The sequence below is a fragment of the Doryrhamphus excisus genome, linkage group LG2 (assembly GCF_037039965.1).
Source record: "Doryrhamphus excisus strain RoL-2023G ecotype Guam linkage group LG2, RoL_Dexc_Guam_v1.1, whole genome shotgun sequence".
Taxonomy (NCBI): Eukaryota; Metazoa; Chordata; class Actinopteri; order Syngnathiformes; family Syngnathidae; genus Doryrhamphus; species Doryrhamphus excisus.
In genome coordinates, this window is record NC_136358.1 from 3,697,650 (window position 1) to 3,724,285 (window position 26,636).

Consider the following 26,636-nt stretch of genomic DNA (forward strand, 5'->3'; position numbering starts at 1 on the left):
TTTGCGCCACGAAATAACCACTCAAGACACATTGTGATCATGCCATTTTAAATAACATTTTACATACTGTATATATAATACTATAAGAACTGAGCAGTTACATTTCATATAAATACATCAGAAAGTGCATTTAAGACAGTCTTAGTGATTTAATTATTGAATAAACCTTGCACTTTTGGCGCAAATAAATATGTATAACACTATTGCTGATGTGATAGGAGCCAGGAAAGGGCGACCAGACAGAATGCGGTGACCATATTGATTCGGAGGGGGGCTCCACTTGAAACTGTAAACAAAAAATGGCAAATTTACTACATTTGTCAAATTTCAATTTAGTTAAAATGACGTACCAATTCCATCCACGGTGATGGACCCTTGTTCGATGTCGAAACCGGTAACGATTGACGAGGCACTCCTTAGAACGTTGGCAATTTCGGTGTTGTTTGGTGACGTGTTCCGGAACTGCAAGTCCATGTCGTTGATGACTGAGCCATTTCTGTAAATATATTTTAAGAAATAACATAATTACAAGCTAACACAAAGATTTAAAAAAAATCACATGTACAATATTTATGCAAAATTTTATGAATTACCTGAAGTCCACAATAAACAGTTGCCGAAATGTGGAAGGGAATTCAATTTCGAATAAAGGTTGAAGCTGAAAAAAAAAAGATACACATAAGATGACGTTTTAGGTAATTTTATATAGTTGTTTATTGTGAATTTTTCTATTTTTACTCTCTTACTTACCTGACTTCTTATTAATGTCGCTCTTATTATGAAAGCCGGTGAGGAATGGTTGAGCAAGTCGCTGGTAAATGTACTCTGAAGAGAACGAAACGTAACTCTTCTTGTTATTATGGTTAGAGCTGTGGCAATGGTTCTGAATTGTGTTGCTGCTGGCGCATTTGTTGCCGCCGCATTAGTTGCCGGCGCATTTGTTGCCGGCGCATTTGTTGCTGCCGCATTTGTCATTCCATTTGCTGCTGTGTTCGTCACTGCATTTGTTGCTGCTGCATTTGTTGCTGCTGCATTTGTTGCGGCCGCATTTGTTGTGGCCGCATTTGTCGGTCCATTTGCTGCTGTGTTCGTCACTGCATTTGTTGCTGCCGCATTTGTTGTGGCCGCATTTGTCGGTCCATTTGCTGCTGTGTTCGTCACTGCATTTGTTGCTGCCGCATTTGTTGCGGCCGCATTTGTCGGTTCATTTGCTGCTGTGTTCGTCACTGCATTTGTTGCTGCCGCATTTGTTGTGGCCGCATTTGTCGGTCCATTTGCTGCTGTGTTCGTCACTGCATTTGTTGCGGCCGCATTTGTTGTGGCCGCATTTGTCGGTCCATTTGCTGCTGTGTTCGTCACAGCATTTGTTGCTGCCGCATTTGTTGTGGCCGCATTTGTCGGTCCATTTGCTGCTGTGTTCGTCACTGCATTTGTTGCTGCCGCATTTGTTGCGGCCGCATTTGTTGTGGCCGCATTTGTCGGTCCATTTGCTGCTGTGTTTGTCACTGCATTTGTTGTAGCCGCATTTGTTGCGGCCGCATTTGTCGGTTCATTTGCTGCTGTGTTCGTCACTGCATTTGTTGCTGCCGCATTTGTTGCGGCCGCATTTGTTGTGGCCGCATTTGTCGGTCCATTTGCTGCTGTGTTTGTCACTGCATTTGTTGTAGCCGCATTTGTTGCGGCCGCATTTGTCGGTCCATTTGCTGCTGTGTTTGTCACTGCATTTGTTGTAGCCGCATTTGTTGCGGCCGCATTTGTCGGCCCATTTGCTGCTGTGTTCGTCACTGCATTTGTTGCTGCCGCATTTGTTGTGGCCGCATTTGTCGGTCCATTTGCTGCTGTGTTCGTCATTGCATTTGTTGCTGCCGCATTTGTTGTGGCCGCATTTGTCGGTCCATTTGCTGCTGTGTTCGTCACTGCATTTGTTGTAGCCGCATTTGTTGCTGCCGCATTTGTTGCCATGATTGTCACTGCAGTTGTCGCTGCAATTGTCGGACCATTTGTTGCCGTGTTCGTCACTGCATTTGTTGCTGCCGCAGTTGTCGCTGTGTTTGTCGGTCCATTTGCTGTTGCCAAAGTTGACACAGCTTTGGTTGCTGCATTTGTCGTCACTACGGTTGTTGTTGTTTCAGCAGGTGTCACCACTGCAGTTATTGCGGTTTCTGCTGGTGTTGTCAGTCCAGTTGTTAATATTGCAGTAGGTGTTGCAAGTGCTGCTCCTGCAATTGTAGCTGGTTCAGCAGGTGAGGTCAATGCAGTTGTTTCTGTTTGTGCAAGTGTCATCGCTGGGGTTGTTGCTACACTTGGAGAAGTCATCACTGCATTTGTTTCTGTTCCAGCAAGTGTGGTCACTGTAACCGCAGCTGTTTTAGCAGCGGTTGTGACTGCGGCTGTTGGTGTTTCTGCAGGTGTTGTTACGGCAGTTATGGCTGTTCCAGCAAGTGTTGTTGCTGTTTCTGTAGGTGTCGTCACTTCAGTTGTGGCTATTTCAGTAGCTGTTGTCACTGCAACTGTTGCAGTTGTGGCTGTTTCAGCAGCTGTTGTCACTGAGGCTGTTGCAGTTGTGGCTGCCTCAGCAGCTGATGTCACTACAGCTCTTGCAGTTGTTGCTGTTTCTGCAGGTTTTGTCGCTGCCGTTGTGGCTGTGTCAGCGGCTGTTGTCACTGCAACTGTTGTTGCTGTTTCTGCAGGTGTTGTCGCTGCCGTTGTGGCTGTGTCAGCAGCTGTTGTCACTGCAACTGTTGCAGTTGTTGCTGTTTGTGCAGGTGACGTCACTGCAGTTGTGGCTGTTTCATCAGCTGTTGTCACTGAAGCTGTTGCAGTTGTGGCTGTTTGTGCAGGTGTTGTCGCTGCCGTTGTGGTTGTGTCAGCAGCTGTTGTTACAGCAACTGTTGCAGTTGTTGCTGTTTGTGCAGGTGTCATCACTGCATTTGTGGCTGTTTCAGCAGCTGTTGTCACTGAGTCTGTTGCAGTTGTGGCTGTTTCAGCAGCTGTTGTTACTGCAACTGTTGCAGTTGTTGCTGTTTGTGCAGGTGTTGTCGCTGCCGTTGTGGCTGTGTCAGCAACTGTTGCAGTTGTTGCTGTTTGTGCAGGTGTTGTCACTGCAGTTGTGGCTGTTTCATCAGCTGTTGTCACTGAGGCTGTTGCAGGTGTGGCTGTTTCAGCAGCTGTTGTCACTGAGGCTGTTGCAGTTGTGGCTGTTTGTGCAGGTGTTGTCGCTGCCGTTGTGGCTGTGTCAGCAGCTGTTGTTACTGCAACTGTTGCAGTTGTTGCTGTTTCTGCAGGTGTTGTCGCTGCCGTTGTGGCTGTGTCAGCAACTGTTGCTACTGCAACTGTTGCAGTTGTTGCTGTTTGTGCAGGTGTTGTCACTGCAGTTGTGGCTGTTTCAGCAGCTGTTGTCACTGAGGCTGTTGCAGTTGTGGCTGCATCAGCAGCTGATGTCACTGCAACTGTTGTTGCTGTTTCTGCAGGTGTTGTCGCTGCCGTTGTGGCTGTGTCAGCGGCTGTTGTCACTGCAACTGTTGTTGCTGTTTCTGCAGGTGTTGTCGCTGCCGTTGTGGCTGTGTCAGCAGCTGTTGTCACTGCAACTGTTGCAGTTGTTGCTGTTTGTGCAGGTGACGTCACTGCAGATGTGGCTGTTTCATCAGCTGTTATTACAGCAACTGTTGCAGTTGTTGCTGTTTGTTCAGGTGTTGTCGCTGCCATTGTGGCTGTGCCAGCAGCTGTTGTCGCAGCAACTGTTGCAGTTGTTGCTGTTTGTGCAGGTGTCGTCACTGCATTTGTGGCTGTTTCAGCAGCTGTTGTCACTGAGGCTGTTGCAGTTGGGGCTGTTTCAGCAGCTGTTGTCACTGAGGCTGTTGCAGGTGTGGCTGTTTCAGCAGCTGTTGTCACTGAGGCTGTTGCAGTTGTGGCTGTTTGTGCAGGTGTTGTCGCTGCCGTTGTGGCTGTGTCAGCAGCTGTTGTCGCAGCAACTGTTGCAGTTGTTGCTGTTTGTGCAGGTGTCGTCACTGCAGTTGTGGCTGTTTCAGCAGCTGTTGTCACAGAGGCTGTTGCAGTTGTGGCTGTTTCAGCAGCTGTTGTCACTGAGGCTGTTGCAGGTGTGGCTGTTTCAGCAGCTGTTGTCACTAAGGCTGTTGCAGGTGTGGCTGTTTCAGCAGCTGTTGTCACTGAGGCTGTTGCAGTTATGGCTGTTTGTGCAGGTGTTGTCGCTGCCGTTGTGGCTGTGTCAGCAGCTGTTGTCGCAGCAACTGTTGCAGTTGTTACTGTTTGTTCAGGTGTTGTCGCTGCCGTTGTGGCTGTGTCAGCAGCTGTTGTCACAGCAACTGTTGCAGTTGTTGCTGTTTGTGCAGGTGACGTCACTGCAGTTGTGGCTGTTTCATCAGCTGTTGTCACTGAGGCTGTTGCAGTTGTGGCTGTTTGTGCAGGTGTTGTCGCTGCCGTTGTGGCTGTGTCAGCAGCTGTTATTACAGCAACTGTTGCAGTTGTTGCTGTTTGTTCAGGTGTTGTCGCTGCTGTTGTGGCTGTGCCAGCAGCTGTTGTCGCAGCAACTGTTGCAGTTGTTGCTGTTTGTGCAGGTGTCGTCACTGCATTTGTGGCTGTTTCAGCAGCTGTTGTCACTGAGGCTGTTGCAGTTGTGGCTGTTTCAGCAGCTGTTGTCACTGAGGCTGTTGCAGTTGTGGCTGTTTCAGCAGCTGTTGTCACTGAGGCTGTTGCAGGTGTGGCTGTTTCAGCAGCTGTTGTCACTAAGGCTGTTGCAGGTGTGGCTGTTTCAGCAGCTGTTGTCACTGAGGCTGTTGCAGTTGTGGCTGTTTGTGCAGGTGTTGTCGCTGCCGTTGTGGCTGTGTCAGCAGCTGTTGTCGCAGCAACTGTTGCAGTTGTTGCTGTTTGTGCAGGTGTCGTCACTGCAGTTGTGGCTGTTTCAGCAGCTGTTGTCACTGAGGCTATTGCAGTTGTGGCTGTTTCAGCAGCTGTTGTCACTGAGGCTGTTGCAGTTGTGGCTGTTTGTGCAGGTGTTGTCGCTGCCGTTGTGGCTCTGTCAGCAGCTGTTGTTGCAGCAACTGTTGCAGTTGTTGCTGTTTCAGCAGCTGTTGTCACTGAGGCTGTTGCAGTTGTGGCTGTTTGTGCAGGTGTTGTCGCTGCCGTTGTGTCTGTGTCAGCAGCTGTTGTCGCAGCAACTGTTGCAGTTGTTACTGTTTGTTCAGGTGTTGTCGCTGCCGTTGTGGCTGTGTCAGCAGCTGTTGTCGCAGCAACTGTTGCAGTTGTTGCTGTTTGTGCAGGTGTTGTCGCTGCCGTTGTGGCTGTGTCAGCAGCTGTTGTCGCAGCAACTGTTGCAGTTGTTGCTGTTAGTGAAGGTGTCGTCACTGCAGTTGTGGCTGTTTCAGCAGCTGTTGTCACTGAGGCTGTTGCAGTTGTGGCTGTTTGTGCAGGTGTTGTCGCTGCCGTTGTGGCTGTGTCAGCAGCTGTTGTCGCAGCAACTGTTGCAGTTGTTGCTGTTTGTGCAGGTGTCGTCACTGCAGTTGTGGCTGTTTCAGCAGCTGTTGTCACAGAGGCTGTTGCAGTTGTGGCTGTTTCAGCAGCTGTTGTCACTGAGGCTGTTGCAGGTGTGGCTGTTTCAGCAGCTGTTGTCACTAAGGCTGTTGCAGGTGTGGCTGTTTCAGCAGCTGTTGTCACTGAGGCTGTTGCAGTTATGGCTGTTTGTGCAGGTGTTGTCGCTGCCGTTGTGGCTGTGTCAGCAGCTGTTGTCGCAGCAACTGTTGCAGTTGTTACTGTTTGTTCAGGTGTTGTCGCTGCCGTTGTGGCTGTGTCAGCAGCTGTTGTCACAGCAACTGTTGCAGTTGTTGCTGTTTGTGCAGGTGACGTCACTGCAGTTGTGGCTGTTTCATCAGCTGTTGTCACTGAGGCTGTTGCAGTTGTGGCTGTTTGTGCAGGTGTTGTCGCTGCCGTTGTGGCTGTGTCAGCAGCTGTTATTACAGCAACTGTTGCAGTTGTTGCTGTTTGTTCAGGTGTTGTCGCTGCTGTTGTGGCTGTGCCAGCAGCTGTTGTCGCAGCAACTGTTGCAGTTGTTGCTGTTTGTGCAGGTGTCGTCACTGCATTTGTGGCTGTTTCAGCAGCTGTTGTCACTGAGGCTGTTGCAGTTGTGGCTGTTTCAGCAGCTGTTGTCACTGAGGCTGTTGCAGTTGTGGCTGTTTCAGCAGCTGTTGTCACTGAGGCTGTTGCAGGTGTGGCTGTTTCAGCAGCTGTTGTCACTAAGGCTGTTGCAGGTGTGGCTGTTTCAGCAGCTGTTGTCACTGAGGCTGTTGCAGTTGTGGCTGTTTGTGCAGGTGTTGTCGCTGCCGTTGTGGCTGTGTCAGCAGCTGTTGTCGCAGCAACTGTTGCAGTTGTTGCTGTTTGTGCAGGTGTCGTCACTGCAGTTGTGGCTGTTTCAGCAGCTGTTGTCACTGAGGCTATTGCAGTTGTGGCTGTTTCAGCAGCTGTTGTCACTGAGGCTGTTGCAGTTGTGGCTGTTTGTGCAGGTGTTGTCGCTGCCATTGTGGCTCTGTCAGCAGCTGTTGTTGCAGCAACTGTTGCAGTTGTTGCTGTTTCAGCAGCTGTTGTCACTGAGGCTGTTGCAGTTGTGGCTGTTTGTGCAGGTGTTGTCGCTGCCGTTGTGTCTGTGTCAGCAGCTGTTGTCGCAGCAACTGTTGCAGTTGTTACTGTTTGTTCAGGTGTTGTCGCTGCCGTTGTGGCTGTGTCAGCAGCTGTTGTCGCAGCAACTGTTGCAGTTGTTGCTGTTTGTGCAGGTGTTGTCGCTGCCGTTGTGGCTGTGTCAGCAGCTGTTGTCGCAGCAACTGTTGCAGTTGTTGCTGTTAGTGAAGGTGTCGTCACTGCAGTTGTGGCTGTTTCAGCAGCTGTTGTCACTGAGGCTGTTGCAGTTGTGGCTGTTTGTGCAGGTGTTGTCGCTGCCGTTGTGTCTGTGTCAGCAGCTGTTGTCGCAGCAACTGTTGCAGTTGTTACTGTTTGTTCAGGTGTTGTCGCTGCCGTTGTGGCTGTGTCAGCAGCTGTTGTCGCAGCAACTGTTGCAGTTGTTGCTGTTTGTGCAGGTGTTGTCGCTGCCGTTGTGGCTGTGTCAGCAGCTGTTGTCGCAGCAACTGTTGCAGTTGTTGCTGTTTGTGCAGGTGTCGTCACTGCAGTTGTGGCTGTTTCAGCAGCTGTTGTCACTGAGGCTGTTGCAGTTGTGGCTGTTTCAGCAGCTGTTGTCACTGAGGCTGTTGCAGTTGTGGCTGTTTGTGCAGGTGTTGTCGCTGCCGTTGTGGCTGTGTCAGCAGCTGTTGTCGCAGCAACTGTTGCAGTTGTTGCTGTTTCAGCAGCTGTTGTCACTGAGGCTGTTGCAGTTGTGGCTGTTTGTGCAGGTGTTGTCGCTGCCGTTGTGTCTGTGTCAGCAGCTGTTGTCGCAGCAACTGTTGCAGTTGTTACTGTTTGTTCAGGTGTTGTCGCTGCCGTTGTGGCTGTGTCAGCAGCTGTTGTCGCAGCAACTGTTGCAGTTGTTGCTGTTTGTGCAGGTGTTGTCGCTGCCGTTGTGGCTGTGTCAGCAGCTGTTGTCGCAGCAACTGTTGCAGTTGTTGCTGTTAGTGAAGGTGTCGTCACTGCAGTTGTGGCTGTTTCAGCAGCTGTTGTCACTGAGGCTGTTGCAGTTGTGGCTGTTTGTGCAGGTGTTGTCGCTGCCGTTGTGTCTGTGTCAGCAGCTGTTGTCGCAGCAACTGTTGCAGTTGTTACTGTTTGTTCAGGTGTTGTCGCTGCCGTTGTGGCTGTGTCAGCAGCTGTTGTCGCAGCAACTGTTGCAGTTGTTGCTGTTTGTGCAGGTGTTGTCGCTGCCGTTGTGGCTGTGTCAGCAGCTGTTGTCGCAGCAACTGTTGCAGTTGTTGCTGTTAGTGAAGGTGTCGTCACTGCAGTTGTGGCTGTTTCAGCAGCTGTTGTCACTGAGGCTGTTGCAGTTGTGGCTGCCTCAGCAGCTGATGTCACTGCGGCTCTTGCAGTTGTTGTTTCTGCAGGTGTTGTCGCTGCCGTTGTGGCTGTGTCAGCAGCTGTTGTCACTGCAACTGTTGCAGTTGTTGCTGTTTCTGCAGGTGTTGTCGCTGCCGTTGTGGCTGTGTCAGCAGCTGTTGCTACTGCAACTGTTGCAGTTGTTGCTGTTTGTGCAGGTGTTGTCGCTGCCGTTGTGGCTGTGTCAGCAGCTGTTGTCACTGAGGCTATTGCAGTTGTGGCTGTTTCAGCAGCTGTTGTCACTGAGGCTGTTCCAGTTGTTGCTTTTTGTGCAGGTGTTGTCGCTGCCGTTGTGGCTGTGTCAACAGCTGTTGTCACTGCAACTGTTGCAGTTGTTGCTGTTTGTGCAGGTGTCGTCACTGCAGTTGTGGCTGTTTCAGCAGCTGTTGCCACTGAGGCTGTTGCAGTTGTGTCAGCCTCAGCAGCTGATGTCACTGCGGCTCTTGCAGTTGTTGCTGTTTCTGCAGGTGTCGTCACTGCAACTGTTACAAGTTTTGCTGTTTCTGCAGGTGTCGTCACTATTGTTGTGGCTGTTTCTGCAGGTGTCGTCACTATTGTTGTGGCTGTTTCAGCAGCTGTTGTCACTGCAGCTGTTACTGTTTCTGAAGGTGTCGTTGCTGTTGCTTCTTTTTCTGCAGTTGTCGTCAGTGTAGTCACAGCTGTTTCAGCAGCAGTTGTTTCTGTTGCAGCTGATGTTCCAGCTGTTGCTTTTTTTGCAGTTGTTGCTACAGTTGTAACAGGTGTTGTTGTCACATCTGTTATTGTAGAATCAACAGTAATGGAGCTTGTTTCAATGTCAAATCCAGTGACACTTGGAGCGGCACTGGCCAAGACGCTTGAAATTTCGTTGTTAGTTGGCGTTGATGTGGTTGTGAACCGAGCATCCATTTCATTGATGACTGACCCACTTCTGCAAAATAAAAAAACAAAAATATTACAATACTCTCCAACTCAGTTGTATCAAATCATCAATTCATACCCTCAATAATCAACCAAGCCTTTAATATGTGGTCCTTCGAGGGGCCTCTGCGTTTTAACAAACCTTTTACGAACATGTATTTATGTATTTGTTTCTCTAATACAACTAACCAAAATAATTCATTTAGGTCCATGCAACATGGGTCAGAAATTATTTCAGAATTTAGTACATGACAGCCGTCATAATTGATACCACAGCCTCTGTAAAGGGCAAGATCCTGTTAATATGATGTTAATATGGTATTTGATATCCTATTTCGCATTCCACTTGGACAAACAACTATACCTGAATGCAATTATGATCAGGAACTTGAAGGACAAAGGAAAAGCTTGCAGGAATATTGTCCCAATCTGCAAAAGAGAAACATAAATTGTGTTTATTCTTCATATTCACTTCAAGCACATGGTAATTATTAATCAGTCACAGTTTTTCAAATAAATACATTCATAAATCATCACTGTTTCGTAGTTGACTACGGCCTATCAATAGTCAAATAATGAGCAGATTTAAATTGCTTTAAAAATGTACTTAAAAAAATGACATAATTACAGCTTTTAAAAAATGTGATCGCTGACATCACTTCCTGTCTGTCCCCCACCAGAAGATGTTTACAGCAACACATATGGTTGTGAGTGTCATATATCTTATATGACTTATTTAATTTTATTATTTGTACTGTATTGGATAATGCGGGTGTAAAAAAGATTATAGGGGTGTTATTTCATGTCGCAACAACAACATTAATTTGTCACTTACTTGTTGTGTTATCATTGTCGCCCTATTCTGGAAAGCTGCAGATGATTGATCCAGCAAGTCATTAGTAAATGTGCTTTGAAGAGACCTGAACGTAACTCTTTTGGTTACGATGCCTGTTGTGATAGCTGCAGTTGTTTCAGTGGGTGTTGTCATTTTAGTTATTGCTTCAGTAGTTGTTTCAGCAGGTGTCACTGAAATGGTTGTTGAGTCTCTTCCTGCAGGCTTTGTTTCAGCAGGTGTTGTCACTGTAGTTGTCGCTTCAGTCGTTGTAGGTTCTGTTGTTTCAGTAATTGTTGTCCCTGCAGATTTTGCCTCAGTAGTTGTTTCACTAGGTGATGTCACTAAAATGGTTGTTAATTCTGTTCCTTCTGTCGTTGTTTCAGTCGGTGTTGTCACTGCAGTTGTTGCCTCATTTGTTGCTACTTTTGTTTCAACAGGTGTTGTCACTGTAGTTGTCACTTCAGTTGTAGGTTCTATTGTTGCAGTAAGTGTTGTCGCTACAGTTGTAGATTCTGTTGTTGTTTCAGAAGGTTTTGTCACAGCAGATGTTGCCTCAGTTGTAGCAATGGTTGTTGTTTCAACAGGTGTTGTGACTGTAGTTGTCGCTTCAGTTGTTGTTGGTTCTATTGTTGCAGTGAGTGTTGTCACTACAGTTGTTGTAGGTTCTGTTGTTGTTTCAGAAGGTGTTGTCACTGCAGATGTTGCCTCAGTTGTAGCAATGGTTGTTGTTTCAACAGGTGTTGTAACAATAGTTGTCGCTTCAGTTGTAGGTTCTATTGTTGTTGCAGTAAGTGCTGTCACTACAGTTGTTGTAGGTTCTGTTGTTTCAGTGGGTGTTGTCACAGCAGATGTTACCTCGGTTGTAGAGATGGTTGCTACAACAGGTGTTGTCACTGTAGTTATTGCTGCAGTAGTTGCAGGTTCTATTGTTGTTGCAGTAAGTGTTGTCGCTACAGTTGTTGTAGGTTCTGTTGTTGTTTCAGAAGGTTTTGTCACAGCAGATGTTGCCTCAGTTGTAGTAATGGTTGTTGTTTCAACAGGTGTTGTGACTGTAGTTGTCACTACAGTTGTTGTAGGTTCTGTTGTTGTTTTAGAAGGTGTTGTCACAGCAGAGGTTGCCTCAGTTGTAGAAATGGTTGTTGTTTCAACAGGTGTTGTCATTATAGTTGTTGGTTCAATTGTAGGTTCTATTGTTGTTGCAGTAAGTGTTGTCGCTACAGTTGTTGCTTCAGTTGTAGCAATGGTTGTTGTTTCAACAGGTGTTGTCACTGTAGTTGTCACTTCAGTTGTTGTAGGTTCCATTGTTGTTGCAGTAAGTGTTGTCACTACAGTTGTAGGTTCTGTTGTTGTTTCAGAAGGTATTGTCACGCCAGATGTTGCCTCAGTTGTAGCAATGGTTGTTGTTTCAACAGGTGTTGTCACTGTAGTGGTCGCTTCAGCTGTTGTAGGTTCTATTGTTGTTGCAGTAAGTGTTGTAACTACAGTTGTAGGTTCTGTTGTTGTTTCAGAAGGTGTTGACGCGCCAGATGTTGCCTCAGTTGTAGCAATGGTGGTTGTTTCAACAGGTGTTGTGACTGTAGTTGTCGCTTCAGTTGTTGTTGGTTCTATTGTTGCAGTGAGTGTTGTCACTACAGTTGTTGTAGGTTCTGTTGTTGTTTCAGAAGGTGTTGTCACAGCAGAGGTTGCCTCAGTTGTAGAAATGGTTGTTGTTTCAACAGGTGTTGTCATTATAGTTGTTGCTTCAGTTGTAGGTTCTATTGTTGTTGCAGTAAGTGTTGTCACTACAGTTGTTGTAGGTTCTGTTGTTGTTACAGAAGGTGTTGTCACGCCAGATGTTGCCTCAGTTGTTGCAATGGTTGTTGTTTCAACAGGTGTTGTCACTGTAGTTATCGCGTCAGTTGTTGTAGGTTCTATTGTTGTTGCTGTAAGTGTTGTCGCTACAGTTGTTGCTTCAGTTGTAGCAATGGTTGTTGTTTCAACAGGTGTTGTCACTGTAGTTGTCACTTCAGTTGTTGTAGGTTCCATTGTTGTTGTAGTAAGTGTTGTCACTACAGTTGTAGGTTCTGTTGTTGTTTCAGAAGGTGTTGTCACACCAGATGTTGCCTCAGTTGTAGCAATGGTTGTTGTTTCAACAGGTGTTGTCACTGTAGTGGTCGCTTCAGCTGTTGTAGGTTCTATTGTTGTTGCAGTAAGTGTTGTAACTACAGTTGTAGGTTCTGTTGTTGTTTCAGAAGGTGTTGACGTGCCAGATGTTGCCTCAGTTGTAGCAACTGTTGTTGTTTGAACAGGTGTTGTAGGTTCTATTGTTGTTGCAGTAAGTGTTGTCACTACAGTTGTCACTTCAGTTGTTGTAGGTTCTATTGTTGTTGCAGTAAGTGTTGTAACTACAGTTGTAGGTTCTGTTGTTGTTTCAGAAGGTGTTGACGCGCCAGATGTTGCCTCAGTTTTTGCAATGGTTATTGCTTCAACAGGTGTTGTCACTGTAGTTGTAGCTTCAGTTGTTGTAGGTTCTATTGTTGTTGCAGTAAGTGTTGTCACTACAGTTGTTGTAGGTTCTGTTGTTGTTTTAGTAGGTGTCGTCACTGCAGATGTTGCCTCAGTTGTAGCAACTGTTGTTGTTTGAACAGGTGTTGTAGGTTCTATTGTTGTTGCAGTAAGTGTTGTCACTACAGTTGTCACTTCAGTTGTTGTTGGTTCTATTGTTGCAGTGAGTGTTGTCACTACAGTTGTTGTAGGTTCTGTTGTTGTTTCAGAAGGTGTTGTCACAGCAGAGGTTGCCTCAGTTGTAGAAATGGTTGTTGTTTCAACAGGTGTTGTCATTATAGTTGTTGCTTCGGTTGTAGGTTCTATTGTTGTTGCAGTAAGTGTTGTCACTACAGTTGTCACTTCAGTTGTTGTAGGTTCTATTGTTGTTGCAGTAAGTGTTGTCACTACAGTTGTAGGTTCTGTTGTTGTTTCTGAAGGTGTTGTCACGCCAGATGTTGCTTCAGTTGTTGCAATAGTTGTTTCAACAGGTGTTGTCACTGTAGTTATCGCTTCAGGTGTTGTAGGTTCTATTGTTGTTGCAGTAAGTGTTGTCACTTCAGTTGTTGTAGGTTCTATTGTTGTTGCAGTAAGTGTTGTCACTACAGTTGTTGCTTCAGTTGTAGCAACGGTTGTTGTTTCAACAGGTGTTGTCACTCCAGTTGTAGGTTCTGTTGTTGTAGGTTCTTTTGTTGTTTCAGACGCTGTTGTCATGGCAGATGTTGCTTCAGTTGTAACAATGATTGTTGTTTCAACAGGTGTCGTCATTGTAGTTGTCACTTCAGTTGTTGTAGGTTCTACTGTTGTTGCAGTAAGTGTTGTCACTACAGTTGTTGCTTCAGTTGTAGCAATGGTTGTTGTTTCAAGAGGTGTTATCACTACAGTTGTCACTTCAGTTGTTGTAGGTTCCATTGTTGTTGCAGTAAGTGTTGTCACTACAGTTGTAGGTTCTGTTGTTGTTTCAGAAGATGTTGTCATGCCAGATGTTGCCTCAGTTGTTGCAATAGTTGTTGTTTCAACAGGTGTTGTCACTGTAGTGGTTGCTTCAGTTGTTGTAGGTTCTGTTGTTGTGTCAGACGCTGTTGTCATGGCAGATGTTGTAGCAATGGTTGTTGTTTCAACAGGTGTTGTCATTGTAGTTGTCACTTCAGTTGTTGTAGGTCCTATTGTTGTTTCAGTAAGTGTTGTCACTACAGTTGTTGCTTTAGTTGTAGCAACGGTTGTTGTTTCAACAGGTGTTGTCACTCCAGTTGTAGGTTCTGTTGTTGTAGGTTCTTTTGTTTCAGACGCTGTTGTCACGGCAGATGTTGCTTCAGTTGTAACAATGGTTGTTGTTTCAACAGGTGTCGTCATTGTAGTTGTCACTTCAGTTGTTGTAGGTTCTACTGTTGTTGCAGTAAGTGTTGTCACTACAGTGGTTGCTTCAGTTGTAGCAATGGTTGTTGTTTCAACAGGTGTTGTCACTGTCGTTGTCACTTCAGTTGTTGTAGGTTCCATTGTTGTTGCAGTAAGTGTTGTCACTACAGTTGTAGGTTCTGTTGTTGTTTCAGAAGGTGTTGTCACGCCAGATGTTGCCTCAGTTGTAGCAATGATTGTTGTTTCAACAGGTATTGTCACTGTAGTTATCGCTTCAGTTGTTGTAGGTTCTATTGTTGTTGCAGTAAGTGTTGTCACTACAGTTGTCACTTCAGTTGTAGGTTCTATTGTTGTTGCAGTAAGTGTTGTCACTACAGTTGTAGGTTCTGTTGTTGTTTCAGAAGGTGTTGACACGCCAGATGTTGCCTCAGTTGTTGCAATAGTTGTTGTTTCAACAGGTGTTGTCACTGTAGTTATCACTTCAGTTGTTGTAGGTTCTATTGTTGTTGCAGTAAGTGTTGTCACTACAGTTGTTGTAGGTCCTGTTGTTGTTTTAGTAGGTATCGTCACTGCAGATGTTGCCTCAGTTGTAGCAACTGTTGTTGTTTGAACAGGTGTTGTCACTGTAGTGGTCGCTTCAGTTGTTGTAGGTTCTGTTGTTGTTTCAGACGCTGTTGTCACGGCAGATGTTGCTTCCGTTGTAGCAATGGTTGTTGTTTCAACAGGTGTTGTCATTGTAGTTGCCACTTCAGTTGTTGTAGGTTCTATTGTTGTTTTAGAAGGCGTTGTCACGCCAGATGTTGCCTCAGTTGTAGCAATGGTTGTTGTTTCAACAGGTGTTGTCACTGTAGTTACCGCTTCAGTTGTTGTAGGTTCTATTGTTGTTGCAGTAAGTGTTGTCACTACAGTTGTCACTTCAGTTGTTGTAGGTTCTATTGTTGTTGCAGTAAGTGTTGTCACTACAGTTGTAGGTTCTGTTGTTGTTTCAGAAGGTGTTGTCATGCCAGATGTTGCCTCAGTTGTGGCAATGGTTGTTGTTTCAACAGGTGTTGTCACTGTAGTTATCGCTTCAGTTGTTGTAAGTTCTATTGTTGCAGTAAGTGTTGTCACTGCAGTTGTTGTAGGTTCTGTTGTTGTTTTAGTAGATATCGTCACTGCAGATGTTGCCTCAGTTGTAGCAACTGTTGTTATTTCAATAGGTGTTGTCACTGGAGTGGTCGCTTCAGTTGTGGTAGGTTCTGTTGTTGTTTCAGACACTGTTGTCATGGCAGATGTTGCTTCAGTTGTAGCAATGTTTGTTGTTTCAACAGGTGTTGTCATTGTAGTTGTCACTTCACTTGTTGTAGGTTCTATTGTTGTTTCAGAAGGTGTTGTCACGCCAGATGTTGCCTCAGTTGTAGCAACTGTTGTTATTTCAATAGGTGTTGTCACTGTAGTGGTCGCTTCAGTTGTTGTAGGTTCTGTTGTTGTTTCAGACGCTGTTGTTTTATCTTGTGTTGTTGCTGCAGTTGTTTTTTCAGCAGGTGGTTCATTTGTTGTAGTGGGCTCTGCTTTTGTTGTTTCAGCAAGTGTTGTTGTCACATCTGTTGTTGTCGAATCAACAGTAATGGAGCTTGTTTCAATGTCAAAGCCAGTCACGCTAGAAGCTGCACTGGCCAAGACGTTTGAAACTTCAGTGTTACTTGGCGTCGATGTTGTTGTGAACTGAGTGTCCATTTCATTTATGACTGACCCACTTCTGCAAAATAAAGAACAAAAACACTTTAGTACTATAGTATTGTAAATATTTTTTATTTCCATAGTTACATAAACAATTGTACCTGAATGCGATTATAATCAGGCCCTTGAAGGACAAAGGGAAAGCCTGCAGCAATAATGGCACAAGCTGCAAAAAAATAAACACAAATTTTATTCATTTACAATTTCATCAGTAGATAAAGCTGATGTCATTAGCTCATAATATTTAAAATATAGCATATTTCATCTTGTGGAGTTAATTTTTAAAAGTACAAAATCATCACAAGTTTGCGTCAGCCACTGTGGCATTATTTTTTTGCCCGAATTATAAGCACTAGTGGTTGTTTGCTGTTGTAAACCACGCACACAGCAACTTTAGTCCAAAGTGAATCGAGGCAATAACTGGAGCATTCAAGAACACCAACTTTAATTTATCACTTACCTGTTGTGTTATCATTGTCGCTCTATTCTGGAATGCTGCAGATGATTGATCCAGCAAGTCATTAGTAAATGTGCTTAGAAGAGACCTGAACGTAACTCTTTTGGTTACTATGGCCTGAGATTGTGTTGTTGCTTCTGCAGTTGTTGTTTGTGAAGATCTTGTCACTGGAGTTATTTCCTCAGTTCTTGTATCTGCAGTTGCTGTAGGTTCCCTTGTTGCTAGCATTGTTGTTTCAACAGGTGTTGTCACTGCAGTTGTTATAGTTGTTGCTTCTGTTGCTGCTAGCATTATTTGAGTTTGTGTTGTTTTTGTGGCCTCTGTTGCTGTTTCAGCAGGGGTTGTTGTTGAAGTTGTTGTTGCTGTAATTGTTGCCAGCGTTGTTTCAGTCGGTGTTGTCACTGTAGTTGTTGCTTCAGTTGTTGTGGGTTGTCTTGTTTCAGTAGGTGTTGTCACTAAAACTGTTGTTGCTAGCGTTGTTTCAGTCGGTGTTGTCACTGTAGATGTTGCTTCAGTTGTTGTTAGCATTGTTATTTCTGCAGGTGTTGTCTCTGTAGTTGGAACTTCAGTTTCAGTAGTTGTTTTTATCGTAGTTGTTGCTTCAGTAGCTGTTAGCATTGTTTCTGCAAGTGTTGTCTCTGCAGTTGTTGCTGCTAGCGTTGTTTCAGCAGGTGTTATCATTGTAGTTGTTGCTTCAGTTGTATCGATAGTTGTCGTTTGAATAGGTGTTGCCACTGCAGTTTTTGTTTCAGTTGCTGTCGGGTCTGTTGTTGTTTCAGCAGGTGTTGTCACTGAAATTGTTGTTGCTTCTGTTGTTACTAGTATTGTTTCAGTGGATGTTGCCACCGTAGTTTTTGCTTCAGTTGTTGTGGGTTCTCTTGTTGTTTCAGTAGGTGTTGTCACTAAAACTGTTGTTGCTAGCGTTGTTTCAGTCGGTGTTGTCACTGTAGATGTTGCTTCAGTTGTTGTTAGCATTGTTATTTCTGCAGGTGTTGTCTCTGTAGTTGTAACTTCGGTTTCAGTAGGTGTTTTTACCGTAGTTGTTGCTTCAGTTGTTGTTAGCGTTGTTTCTGCAAGTGTTGTCTCTGCAGTTGTTACTGCTAGCGTTGTTTCAGCAGGTGTTATCATTGTAGTTGTTGCTTCAGTTGTATCGATTGGTGTTGCCACTGTAGGTTTTGTTTCACTTGTTGTCGGGTCTGTTGTTGTTTCAGCAGGTGTTGTCACTGAAATTGTTGTTGCTTCTGTTGTTACTAGTATTGTTTCAGTGGATGTTGCCACCGTAGTTTTTGCTTCAGTTGTTGTGGGTTCTCTTGTTGTTTCAGTAGGTGTTGTCACTAAAACTGTTGTTGCTAGCGTTGTTTCAGTCGGTGTTGTCACTGTAGATGTTGCTTCAGTTGTTGTTAGCATTGTTATTTCTGCAGGTGTTGTCTCTATAGTTGTAACTTCAGTTTCAGTAGGTGTTGTTACCGTAGTTGTTGCTTCAGTTGTTGTTAGTGTTGTTTCTGCAAGTGTTGTCTCTGCAGTTGTTGCTGCTAGCGTTGTTTCAGCAGGTGTTATCATTGTAGTTGTTGCTTCAGTTGTATCGATAGTTGTCGTTTGAATAGGTGTTTTCACTGCAGTTTTTGTTTCAGTTGTTGTCGGGTCTGTTGTTGTTTCAGCAGGTGTTGTCACTGAATTTGTTGTTGCTTCTGTTGTTACTAGTATTGTTTCAATGGATGTTGCCACCGTAGTTTTTGCTTCAGTTGTTGTGGGTTCTCTTGTTGTTTCAGTAGGTGTTGTCACTAAAACTGTGTTTGCTAGCGTTGTTTCAGTCGGTGTTGTCACTGTAGATGTTGCTTCAGTTGTTGTTAGCATTGTTATTTCTGCAGGTGTTGTCTCTGCAGTTGTTGCTGCTAGCGTTGTTTCAGCAGGTGTTATCATTGTAGTTGTTGCTTCAGTTGTATCGATAGTTGTTGTTTGAATAGGTGTTGTTACTGTAGTTTTTGTTTCACTTCTTGTCGGGTCTGTTGTTGTTTCAGCAGGTGTTGTCACTGAAATTGTTGTTGCTTCTGTTGTTACTAGTATTGTTTCAGTGGATGTTGCCACCGTAGTTTTTGCTTCAGTTGTTGTGGGTTCTCTTGTTGTTTCAGTAGGTGTTGTCACTAAAACTGTTGTTGCTAGCGTTGTTTCAGTCGGTGTTGTCACTGTAGATGTTGCTTCAGTTGTTGTTAGCATTGTTATTTCTGCAGGTGTTGTCTCTGTAGTTGTAACTTCAGTTTCAGTAGGTGTTGTTACCGTAGTTGTTGCTTCAGTTGTTGTTAGTGTTGTTTCTGCAAGTGTTGTCTCTGCAGTTGTTGCTGCTAGCGTTGTTTCAGCAGGTGTTATCATTGTAGTTGTTGCTTCAGTTGTATCGATAGTTGTTGTTTGAATAGGTGTTGCCACTGCAGTTTTTGTTTCAGTTGCTGTCGGGTCTGTTGTTGTTTCAGCAGGTGTTGTCACTGAAATTGTTGTTGCTTCTGTTGTTACTAGTATTGTTTCAGTGGATGTTGCCACCGTAGTTTTTGCTTCAGTTGTTGTGGGTTCTCTTGTTGTTTCAGTAGGTGTTGTCACTAAAACTGTTGTTGCTAGCGTTGTTTCAGTCGGTGTTGTCACTGTAGATGTTGCTTCAGTTGTTGTTAGCATTGTTATTTCTGCAGGTGTTGTCTCTGTAGCTGTAACTTCAGTTTCAGTAGGTGTTGGTACCGTAGTTGTTGCTTCAGTTGTTGTTAGTGTTGTTTCTGCAAGTGTTGTCTCTGCAGTTGTTGCTGCTAGCGTTGTTTCAGCAGGTGTTATCATTGTAGTTGTTGCTTCAGGTGTATTGATAGTTGTCGTTTGAATAGGTGTTGCCACTGCAGTTTTTGTTTCAGTTGTTGTCGGGTCTGTTGTTGTTTCAGCAGGTGTTGTCACTGAAATTGTTGTTGCTTCTGTTGTTACTAGTATTGTTTCAGTGGATGTTGCCACCGTAGATTTTGCTTCAGTTGTGGGTTCTCTTGTTGTTTCAGTAGGTGTTGTCACTAAAACTGTTGTTGCTAGCGTCGTTTCAGTCGGTGTTGTCACTGTAGATGTTGCTTCCGTTGTTTTTAGTATTGTTATTTCTGCAGGTGTTGTCTCTGTAGTTGTAACTTCGGTTTCAGTAGGTGTTTTTACCGTAGTTGTTGCTTCAGTTGTTGTTAGTGTTGTTTCTGCAAGTGTTGTCTCTGCAGTTGTTACTGCTAGCGTTGTTTCAGCAGGTGTTATCATTGTAGTTGTTGCTTCAGTTGTATCATTTGGTGTTGCCACTGTAGGTTTTGTTTCACTTGTTGTCGGGTCTGTTGTTGTTTCAGCAGGTGTTGTCACTGAAATTGTTGTTGCTTCTGTTGTTACTAGTATTGTTTCAGTGGATGTTGCCACCGTAGTTTTTGCTTCAGTTGTTGTGGGTTCTCTTGTTGTTTCAGTAGGTGTTGTCACTAAAACTGTTGTTGCTAGCGTTGTTTCAGTCGGTGTTGTCACTGTAGATGTTGCTTCAGTTGTTGTTAGCATTGTTATTTCTGCAGGTGTTGTCTCTATAGTTGTAACTTCAGTTTCAGTAGGTGTTGTTACCGTAGTTGTTGCTTCAGTTGTTGTTAGTGTTGTTTCTGCAAGTGTTGTCTCTGCAGTTGTTGCTGCTAGCGTTGTTTCAGCAGGTGTTATCATTGTAGTTGTTGCTTCAGCTGTATCGATAGTTGTCGTTTGAATAGGTGTTGCCACTGCAGTTTTTGTTTCAGTTGTTGTCGGGTCTGTTGTTGTTTCAGCAGGTGTTGTCACTGAAATTGTTGTTGCTTCTGTTGTTACTAGTATTGTTTCAGTGGATGTTGCCACCGTAGTTTTTGCTTCAGTTGTTGTGGGTTCTCTTGTTGTTTCAGTAGGTGTTGTCACTAAAATTGTTGTTGCTAGCGTTGTTTCAGTTGGTGTTGTCACTGTAGATGTTGCTTCAGTTGTTGTTAGTGTTGTTTCTGCAAGTGTTGTCTCTGCAGTTGTTGCTGCTAGTGTTGTTTCAGCAGGTGTTATCATTGTAGTTGTTGCTTCAGTTGTATCGATAGTTGTTTGAATAGGTGTTGCCACTGCAGTTTTTGTTTCAGTCGTTGTCAGGTCTGTTGTTGTTTCAGCAGGTGTTGTCACTGAAATTTTTGTTGCTTCTGTTGTTACTAGTATTGTTTCAGTGGATGTTGCCACCGTAGTTTTTGCTTCAGTTGTTGTTAGTGTTGTTTCTGCAACACTTGTTTCAGTGGACGTTGTCACTTCAGTTTTTACTTCCATTTCAGTAGGTGTTGTCACCATAGTTGTTGCTTCTGTTGTTACTGCCCTTGCACTTGTTCCTTCAGTAGTTGCTGCTTCTGTCCTTGATTGTGTTGTCTCAGTGGGTGTTGTCAGCGTAGTTGTTGCTTCAGTTGTTGCTGTTGCGGTAGGTGTTGTCACTGTAACTGCTACCTCAGTTGTAGCGACAGTTGTTGTTTCAGAGGGTGTTGTCCCTGTCGTTGTTGCTTCTGTTGTCGTGGTTTCTGCTGTGGTTGTTACAGGTGTTGTGACATCAGTTGTTGTTGAAGCAACAGTAATGGAGCTTGTTTCAATGTCAAAGCCAGTGAAGGTAGCGCTTGAAGCTGCATTGGACAAGGCACTTGAAACGTCATTGTTACTTGGCGTAGATGTGGTTGTGAACTGAGCCTCCATTTCATTGATGATTGACCCACTTCTGCAGATTGAACAACAAAATCAAATGCAATATTTGTACAACCCTATTTATTATTGTTGATGTTATGACTGTACCTGAATGAAATTATAATCAGGACCTTGAAAGAGACAGGAAAAGCCTCCTGGAATATTGGCTCGAGCTGTAAAAAAGACACATGAACTTAGGTTGTATTGATGGTCATTGCATTGTGGAAGTGTCACAATGACTTACTTGTTGTTTTATCAGATTTGCTCTACTCAGGAAAGCTGCTGATAAAGGATCCAGGAAATCATTTGTGAATGTGCCGAGAAGAGACCTGAAAGTAACTCTTTTGGTTACAATGGCTGTAGATTCTGTTGTTTTCACTTCTGAAGAAGTTTTAATGTTGGTTGTTGTCTTCAGTGCAGGCATTTCAGTGATTGTAGTTTGTGCTGTTGTTGCTAGTTTTGTGCTTGCTGTTGCTATGATTGTTGTTTCAGCAGGTGTTGTCACTGCAGTTGTTGCCTCTGATGGTGTAGGTGTTTCTGTAGTTTCATCAGATGTTCTCAGTTCTCCTGTGGTCTCAGCAGGTGTTGACAAGGCAGTTGCTTTAGGTTCCGTGGTTGTTTCAGCAGGTGTGGTCACTGTAGACATTGTCAGGTCTTTAGTTGTATCATCAGATGTTATCCCTGCGGTTGATGCCTCTGATGGTGTGATTTCTGCTGTAGTTTCATCAGGTGTTGTCACTGCAGTTGTTGCCTCTGATGGTGTGAGTTCTGCTGTAGTTTCAGCAGGTGTTGTCACTGCAGTTGTTGCCTCTGCTGTGGTGAATTCTGCTGTTATTGCTAGTATTGTTGTTTTATCAGGTGTTGCCTCTGATGGTGTAGGTTCTGCTGTAGTTTCATCAGGTGTTGTGGGCTCTTCTGTGTTTTCATCAGGTGTCACTGCAGTTGTTGGTTCTGATGGTGTGAGTTCTGCCGTGGTTTCAGCAGCTGTTATCACTGCAGTTGTTGCCTTCGATGGTGTGAGTTCTGCTGTAGTTTCAGCAGGTGTTATCACTGCAGTTGTTGCCTCTGCTGTTGATGAAATTGTAGTTGTTTCACTGAGTGTTGTCACTGCAGTTGTTGCCTCTGATAATGTGAGTTCTGCTATAGTTTCAGCAGGTGTTGTCACTGCAGTTGTTGCCTGTGCTGTGGTGGGTTCTGCTGTTGTTGCTAGTTTTGTTATTTCATCAGGTGTTACCACAGTTGTTGCCTCTGGTGTAGGTTCTGCTGTAGTTTCATCAGGTGTTGTGGGTACTTCTGTGTTTTCAGCAGGTGTTGTCACTTTAGTCGTAGATTCTGTAGTTGTTTCATCAGGTGTTGTCACGTCAGTTGTTGCCTTCGATGGTGTGAGTTCTGCTGTAGTTTCAGCAGCCGTTATCACTGCAGTTGTTGCCTTCGATGGTGTGAGTTCTGCCGTAGTTTCAGCAGGTGTTATCACTGCAGTTGTTGCCTCTGCTGTTGTTGAAATTGTTGTTGTTTCACTGAGCGTTGTCACTGCAGTTGTTGCCTCTGATAATGTGAGTTCTGCTATAGTTTCAGCAGGTGTTGTCACTGCAGTTGTTGCCTGTGCTGTGGTGGGTTCTGCTGTTGTTGCTAGTTTTGTTGTTTCATCAGGTGTTACCACAGTTGTTGCTTCTGATGGTGTAGGTTCTGCTGTAGTTTCATCAGGTGTTGTGGGTACTTCTGTGTTTTCAGCAGGTGTTGTCACTTTAGTTGTAGATTCTGTAGTTGTTTCATCAGGTGTTGTCACGTCAGTTGTTGCCTTCGATGGTGTGAGTTCTGCTGTAGTTTCAGCAGCCGTTATCACTGCAGTTGTTGCCTTTGATGGTGTGAGTTCTACCGTAGTTTCAGCAGGTGTTATCACTGCAGTTGTTGCCTCTGCTGTTGTTGAAATTGTTGTTGTTTCACTGAGTGTTGTCACTGCAGTTGTTGCCTCTGATAATGTGAGTTCTGCTATAGTTTCCGCAGGTGTTGTCACTGCAGTTGTTGCCTGTGCTGTGGTGGGTTCTGCTGTTGTTGCTAGTTTTGTTGTTTCATCAGGTGTTACCACAGTTGTTGCTTCTGATGGTGTAGGTTCTGCTGTAGTTTCATCAGGTGTTGTGGATACTTCTGTGTATTCAGCAGGTGTTGTCACTTTAGTCGTAGATTCTGTAGTTGTTTCATCAGTTGTTCTCACGTCAGTTGTTGCCTTCGATGGTGTGAGTTCTGCTGTAGTTTCAGCAGCCGTTATCACTGCAGTTGTTGCCTTCGATGGTGTGAGTTCTACCGTAGTTTCAGCAGGTGTTATCACTGCAGTTGTTGCCTCTGCTGTTGTTGAAATTGTTGTTGTTTCACTGAGTGTTGTCACTGCAGTTGTTGCCTCTGATAATGTGAGTTCTGCTAAAGTTTCAGCAGGTGTTGTCACTGCAGTTGTTGCCTGTGCTGTGGTGGGTTCTGCTGTTGTTGCTTGTTTTGTTGTTTCATCAGGTGTTACCACAGTTGTTGCTTCTGATGGTGTAGGTTCTGCTGTAGTTTCATCAGGTGTTGTGGGTACTTCTGTGTTTTCAGCAGGTGTTGTCACTTTAGTCGTAGATTCTGTAGTTGTTTCATCAAGTGTTGTCACTGCAGTTGTTGCCTGTGCTGTGGTGGGTTCTGCTGTTGTTGCTAGTTTTGTTGTTTCATCGGGTGTTACCACAGTTGTTGCCTCTGATGGTGTAGGTTCTGCTGTAGTTCCATCAGGTGTTGTGGGTTCTTCTGTCTTTTCAGCAGTTGTTGTCACTGTAGTCATAGATTCTGTAGTTGTTTCATCAGGTGTTGTCACTGCAGTTGTTGCCTCTGATGGTGTGACTTCTGCTGTAATTTCAGCAGATGTTGTCACTGCAGTTGTTGCCTCTGATGGTGTGAGGTCTGCTGTAGTTTTAGCAGGTGTTATGAACTCAGCAGGTGTTGTGGACTCTGTGGCTTCAGCAGATGTGGTCACTGCAGTTGTGTCTGCAGTTGTTGCCTCTGATGGTGTAGGTTCTGCTGTAGTTTCAGCAAGTGTTGTGGGTTTTCCTGTGGTTTTACCAGCTGTTGTCACTGCAGTTGTTCTGGATTGTACAGTTGTTTCACCAGGTGTTGTCACTGCTGTTGTAGTCTCCTGTGTTGTAGGTTCTGCTGTGGCTTCAGCAGGTGTTGTTGCAGTTGTTCTGGATGCTGCAGTTGTTTTAGAAAGTATTGTCGCTGGAGTAGTTGGACGGTCTTTGGTTGTTTCAGAAGGTGTTGTGACTGTAGTTTTTGCTTCAGTTTTTGTGGGTTCTTTTGTTGTTATTTCAGCAGTTGTTGCCTCTGATGTGGTGGGTTCTTCTATTGTTACACCAGCTGTTGTCGTTATTCTGGATTCTGGAGTTGTTTCATCAGGTGTTTTCACTGCTGTCATTTCCTCTGATGGTGTGGGTTCTGCTGTAGTTTCAGTAACTGTTTTCACTTGTGGTGTCACTGCTTTCATTGTTGTTGCAGGTTTCAAACTTGATGTTGTTGCCAAAGGATTGGTTATCCTTAAACCTTTGATTTGTGTTGCATTTTGTAAGAATAGAATATAAAAAAGTAATTTTAGCCACTTTTCAAATAAATATTTTAAATACACAGCAAAAAAGATCTATACAGTTGACCGGTTCAGTTTACCTGTTAAAATCAGGAACATTGTTAGGGTCCATCTGATGATCATCTTACTTCTGTTTTAATCTGTAGAATAAAACAAGAATTCTTGCTTGAATATACAAAAACATGATTTTTTTTTGTCAATCAGTGGCACATGTGCCCAGCGACGAGCAATAATCATTTTGTTGCAAATCCAAATTAAAAAATTGTGCCCTATTCTTGTTAGAGCAACACTGGTGATTGTAGAGGCTGTTTTTTTTTTCTCTTTTGTTGTTCTGTCTTTGATTTAGCCTTTACTGAGTTATCTGCAATTTCTTGAGGCACAAAAAAGTAACAAAAATACTATTAATTAGACATGAAAAGAATATAAATATATATAATCTTAATGTCAAATACAATGCAAACATCAACAATTTAAATGAAAATAAAATTTGAGAAAATTTAGAAAAGACTAAATAATGCATTAAATGCATTTAATGCATACAATAATTAAACAAACAGATACAATATAGTTAGATATAAGGACAATGAAATATAATGATTACAGACATAAATAAATTTTATATAAATTAAAATAAAATAAAAGTCACTAAAGATATATACATGTAAAATTCGAATAATAACGGCAAACACCATTAGAGTAAAAAAACAATAACAAAAAAAATACTAATGAACTTACCTTAAATAATAATAATACATATATCAAGGCCTTCAAAGATGAAATGTATCTGCTCTTCTAATGTGTTGTCCTGGTTTTTTTTCCCCCCAATAAGTTCTTAACCTCTCTCCAGTTGGAGACACCTTCTTAAGTGGTGGCGTGACTTTGAAATTCTTCTTATAACTCAGACGGTTCGGGCAGAAGGAGTACTGATGTGACTCAAAAAAAAAGGATGATGCATTTTGATGCAATGTGGCACAACAATATGGCTGGACAATGCTAAAATCCCTGGATAAAGACCATAAGGCGTCAGGCTGTCAGTCTCACACCTCTACACCCTTATTTCTTTTGTTCAAGGCACATTCCAACTCTTGTCAATATAGTTAAAAGGATATATGACATTTAGCAACCCAAAGGTAAATAAAGGATAGCGAACATAGGAAGACACGCCCAAAGACGTATAAAATTGTTCAGTTAAGATATTAGAATTGTAGTGAGTCATGAGCACAAGTGGCAATACAGCTTTATCACAAAAAATATCAATCCTCACAATAATAATAATAATAATAATAATAATAATAACATTGAGCCTTCAAGTGGCTAATTTTAGCATCCACTCCCATTGTAATGCCTCAATGCACACAAAGAGCGATATGATCCCCGTGACGTCTGTTTTCTTTCACATCACGTTGTTGTTTTGGTCTCAAGTCCAACCTTTTTAAAAACAGAAAGAAAAAAAATAAGAATGACGCATGTTGTTAGTACAATACAAGATTAAATATGCTATAATAACAAAATAACACTTTTATGAGACATAGACCATTATATAATAGTGAATAATGACGCTTCAGAAGGTGTAGAAAATATGAGGGTATGATGATAACATTTCCTCGACAACAAATCTACTGAAGTCAAACAACCATTCACACTCACATTCATACCTATGGACAATTTGGAGTCGCTAATTAACCTAGCATGTTTTTTGGAATGTGGGAGGAAACCGGAGTACCCGGAGAAAACCCACGCATGCACAGGGAGAACATGCAAACTCCACACAGAGATGGCCGAGGGTGGAATTGAACCCTAGCTGTGAGGTCTGCGCGCTAACCACTTGTCCGCCGTGCAGCCACTAAAGATATATACATGTAAAATCGGAATAATTTAAAACATCAAAAACAATAAAATTATTAAAATAAGATGTAAATAAAATAGTGTTAAAACAAAATCACACAAGCTCTAATTGTATATTGGATTTTTTTTGTCTTTCGTTTTTTTTTTTTTTTTTAAATGAATGTAGCATTTTTTGAGACTTGGATTAGACTTGAATAAGACTTGGATACATATACATGATTATTGTACAGTAAAAAAACAACAACAATAAAAAATACTAATGAACTTACCTTAAATAATAATAATATGGTGAGATGGATGGAGAGATAATTAACCTTTCAGTCTGTATTTTAACTGCAACATTTCTATCATAAGGATATTAGATTGCAGAGCTCCCCAGCTTTTTTGTTAACCAATGACTTTTTTCCTAGTTTACAGTGAGATCATAGCATCTATTAGACATAGACATAGACTCCCTTTATTGTCATTGCACAAAAACACAGTATTGAAATTGCCAACAAAATGTCGTTGCCTGGCTCCCATATAATAACAGACACAAAAGAAGATAAGTAATAATAAATAATAATAATAATAATAATGTGGAGAATAAATAGTAATAAATAATATTATTCTGCATCATATAAATTTGCACTTTGTTTCCCGCTTGTCTAGAATTTTTGTCTCTAATCATGCATTCAAGAATGCATGATTGA

At 43.3% G+C, this 26,636-nt stretch overlaps 1 protein-coding gene and 1 long non-coding RNA gene across 2 annotated transcripts; both read right to left on the minus strand.

The window, feature by feature from the left end:
• Nucleotides 1–23: 23 nt before the first annotated feature.
• Nucleotides 24–23,871, minus strand: LOC131126076 (uncharacterized; the record flags this gene model as incomplete). The annotated part of the gene is made up of 22 exons (XM_078789148.1): nt 24–286; nt 351–496; nt 594–658; nt 751–1,718; nt 1,786–2,066; nt 2,353–2,402; nt 2,983–3,111; nt 4,879–5,073; nt 6,148–6,251; nt 6,511–6,535; nt 7,267–7,496; nt 8,263–8,315; nt 8,455–8,480; nt 8,539–8,929; nt 9,284–9,348; nt 9,755–10,524; nt 10,654–12,010; nt 12,095–14,647; nt 14,729–15,371; nt 15,454–15,518; nt 15,813–20,314; nt 20,967–23,871. Coding segments are annotated over 22 exons (15,609 nt in total), but the record flags the coding sequence as incomplete, so codon positions are not given.
• Nucleotides 23,872–23,895: 24 nt separating this feature from the next.
• On the minus strand, nt 23,896–24,956 carry LOC131124904 (uncharacterized). The gene is made up of 3 exons (XR_013629665.1): nt 24,835–24,956; nt 24,180–24,239; nt 23,896–24,059 (listed from the first exon to the last, which is right to left on the minus strand). It is a non-coding gene; the product is annotated as an uncharacterized LOC131124904 (long non-coding RNA).
• Nucleotides 24,957–26,636: the final 1,680 nt, after the last annotated feature.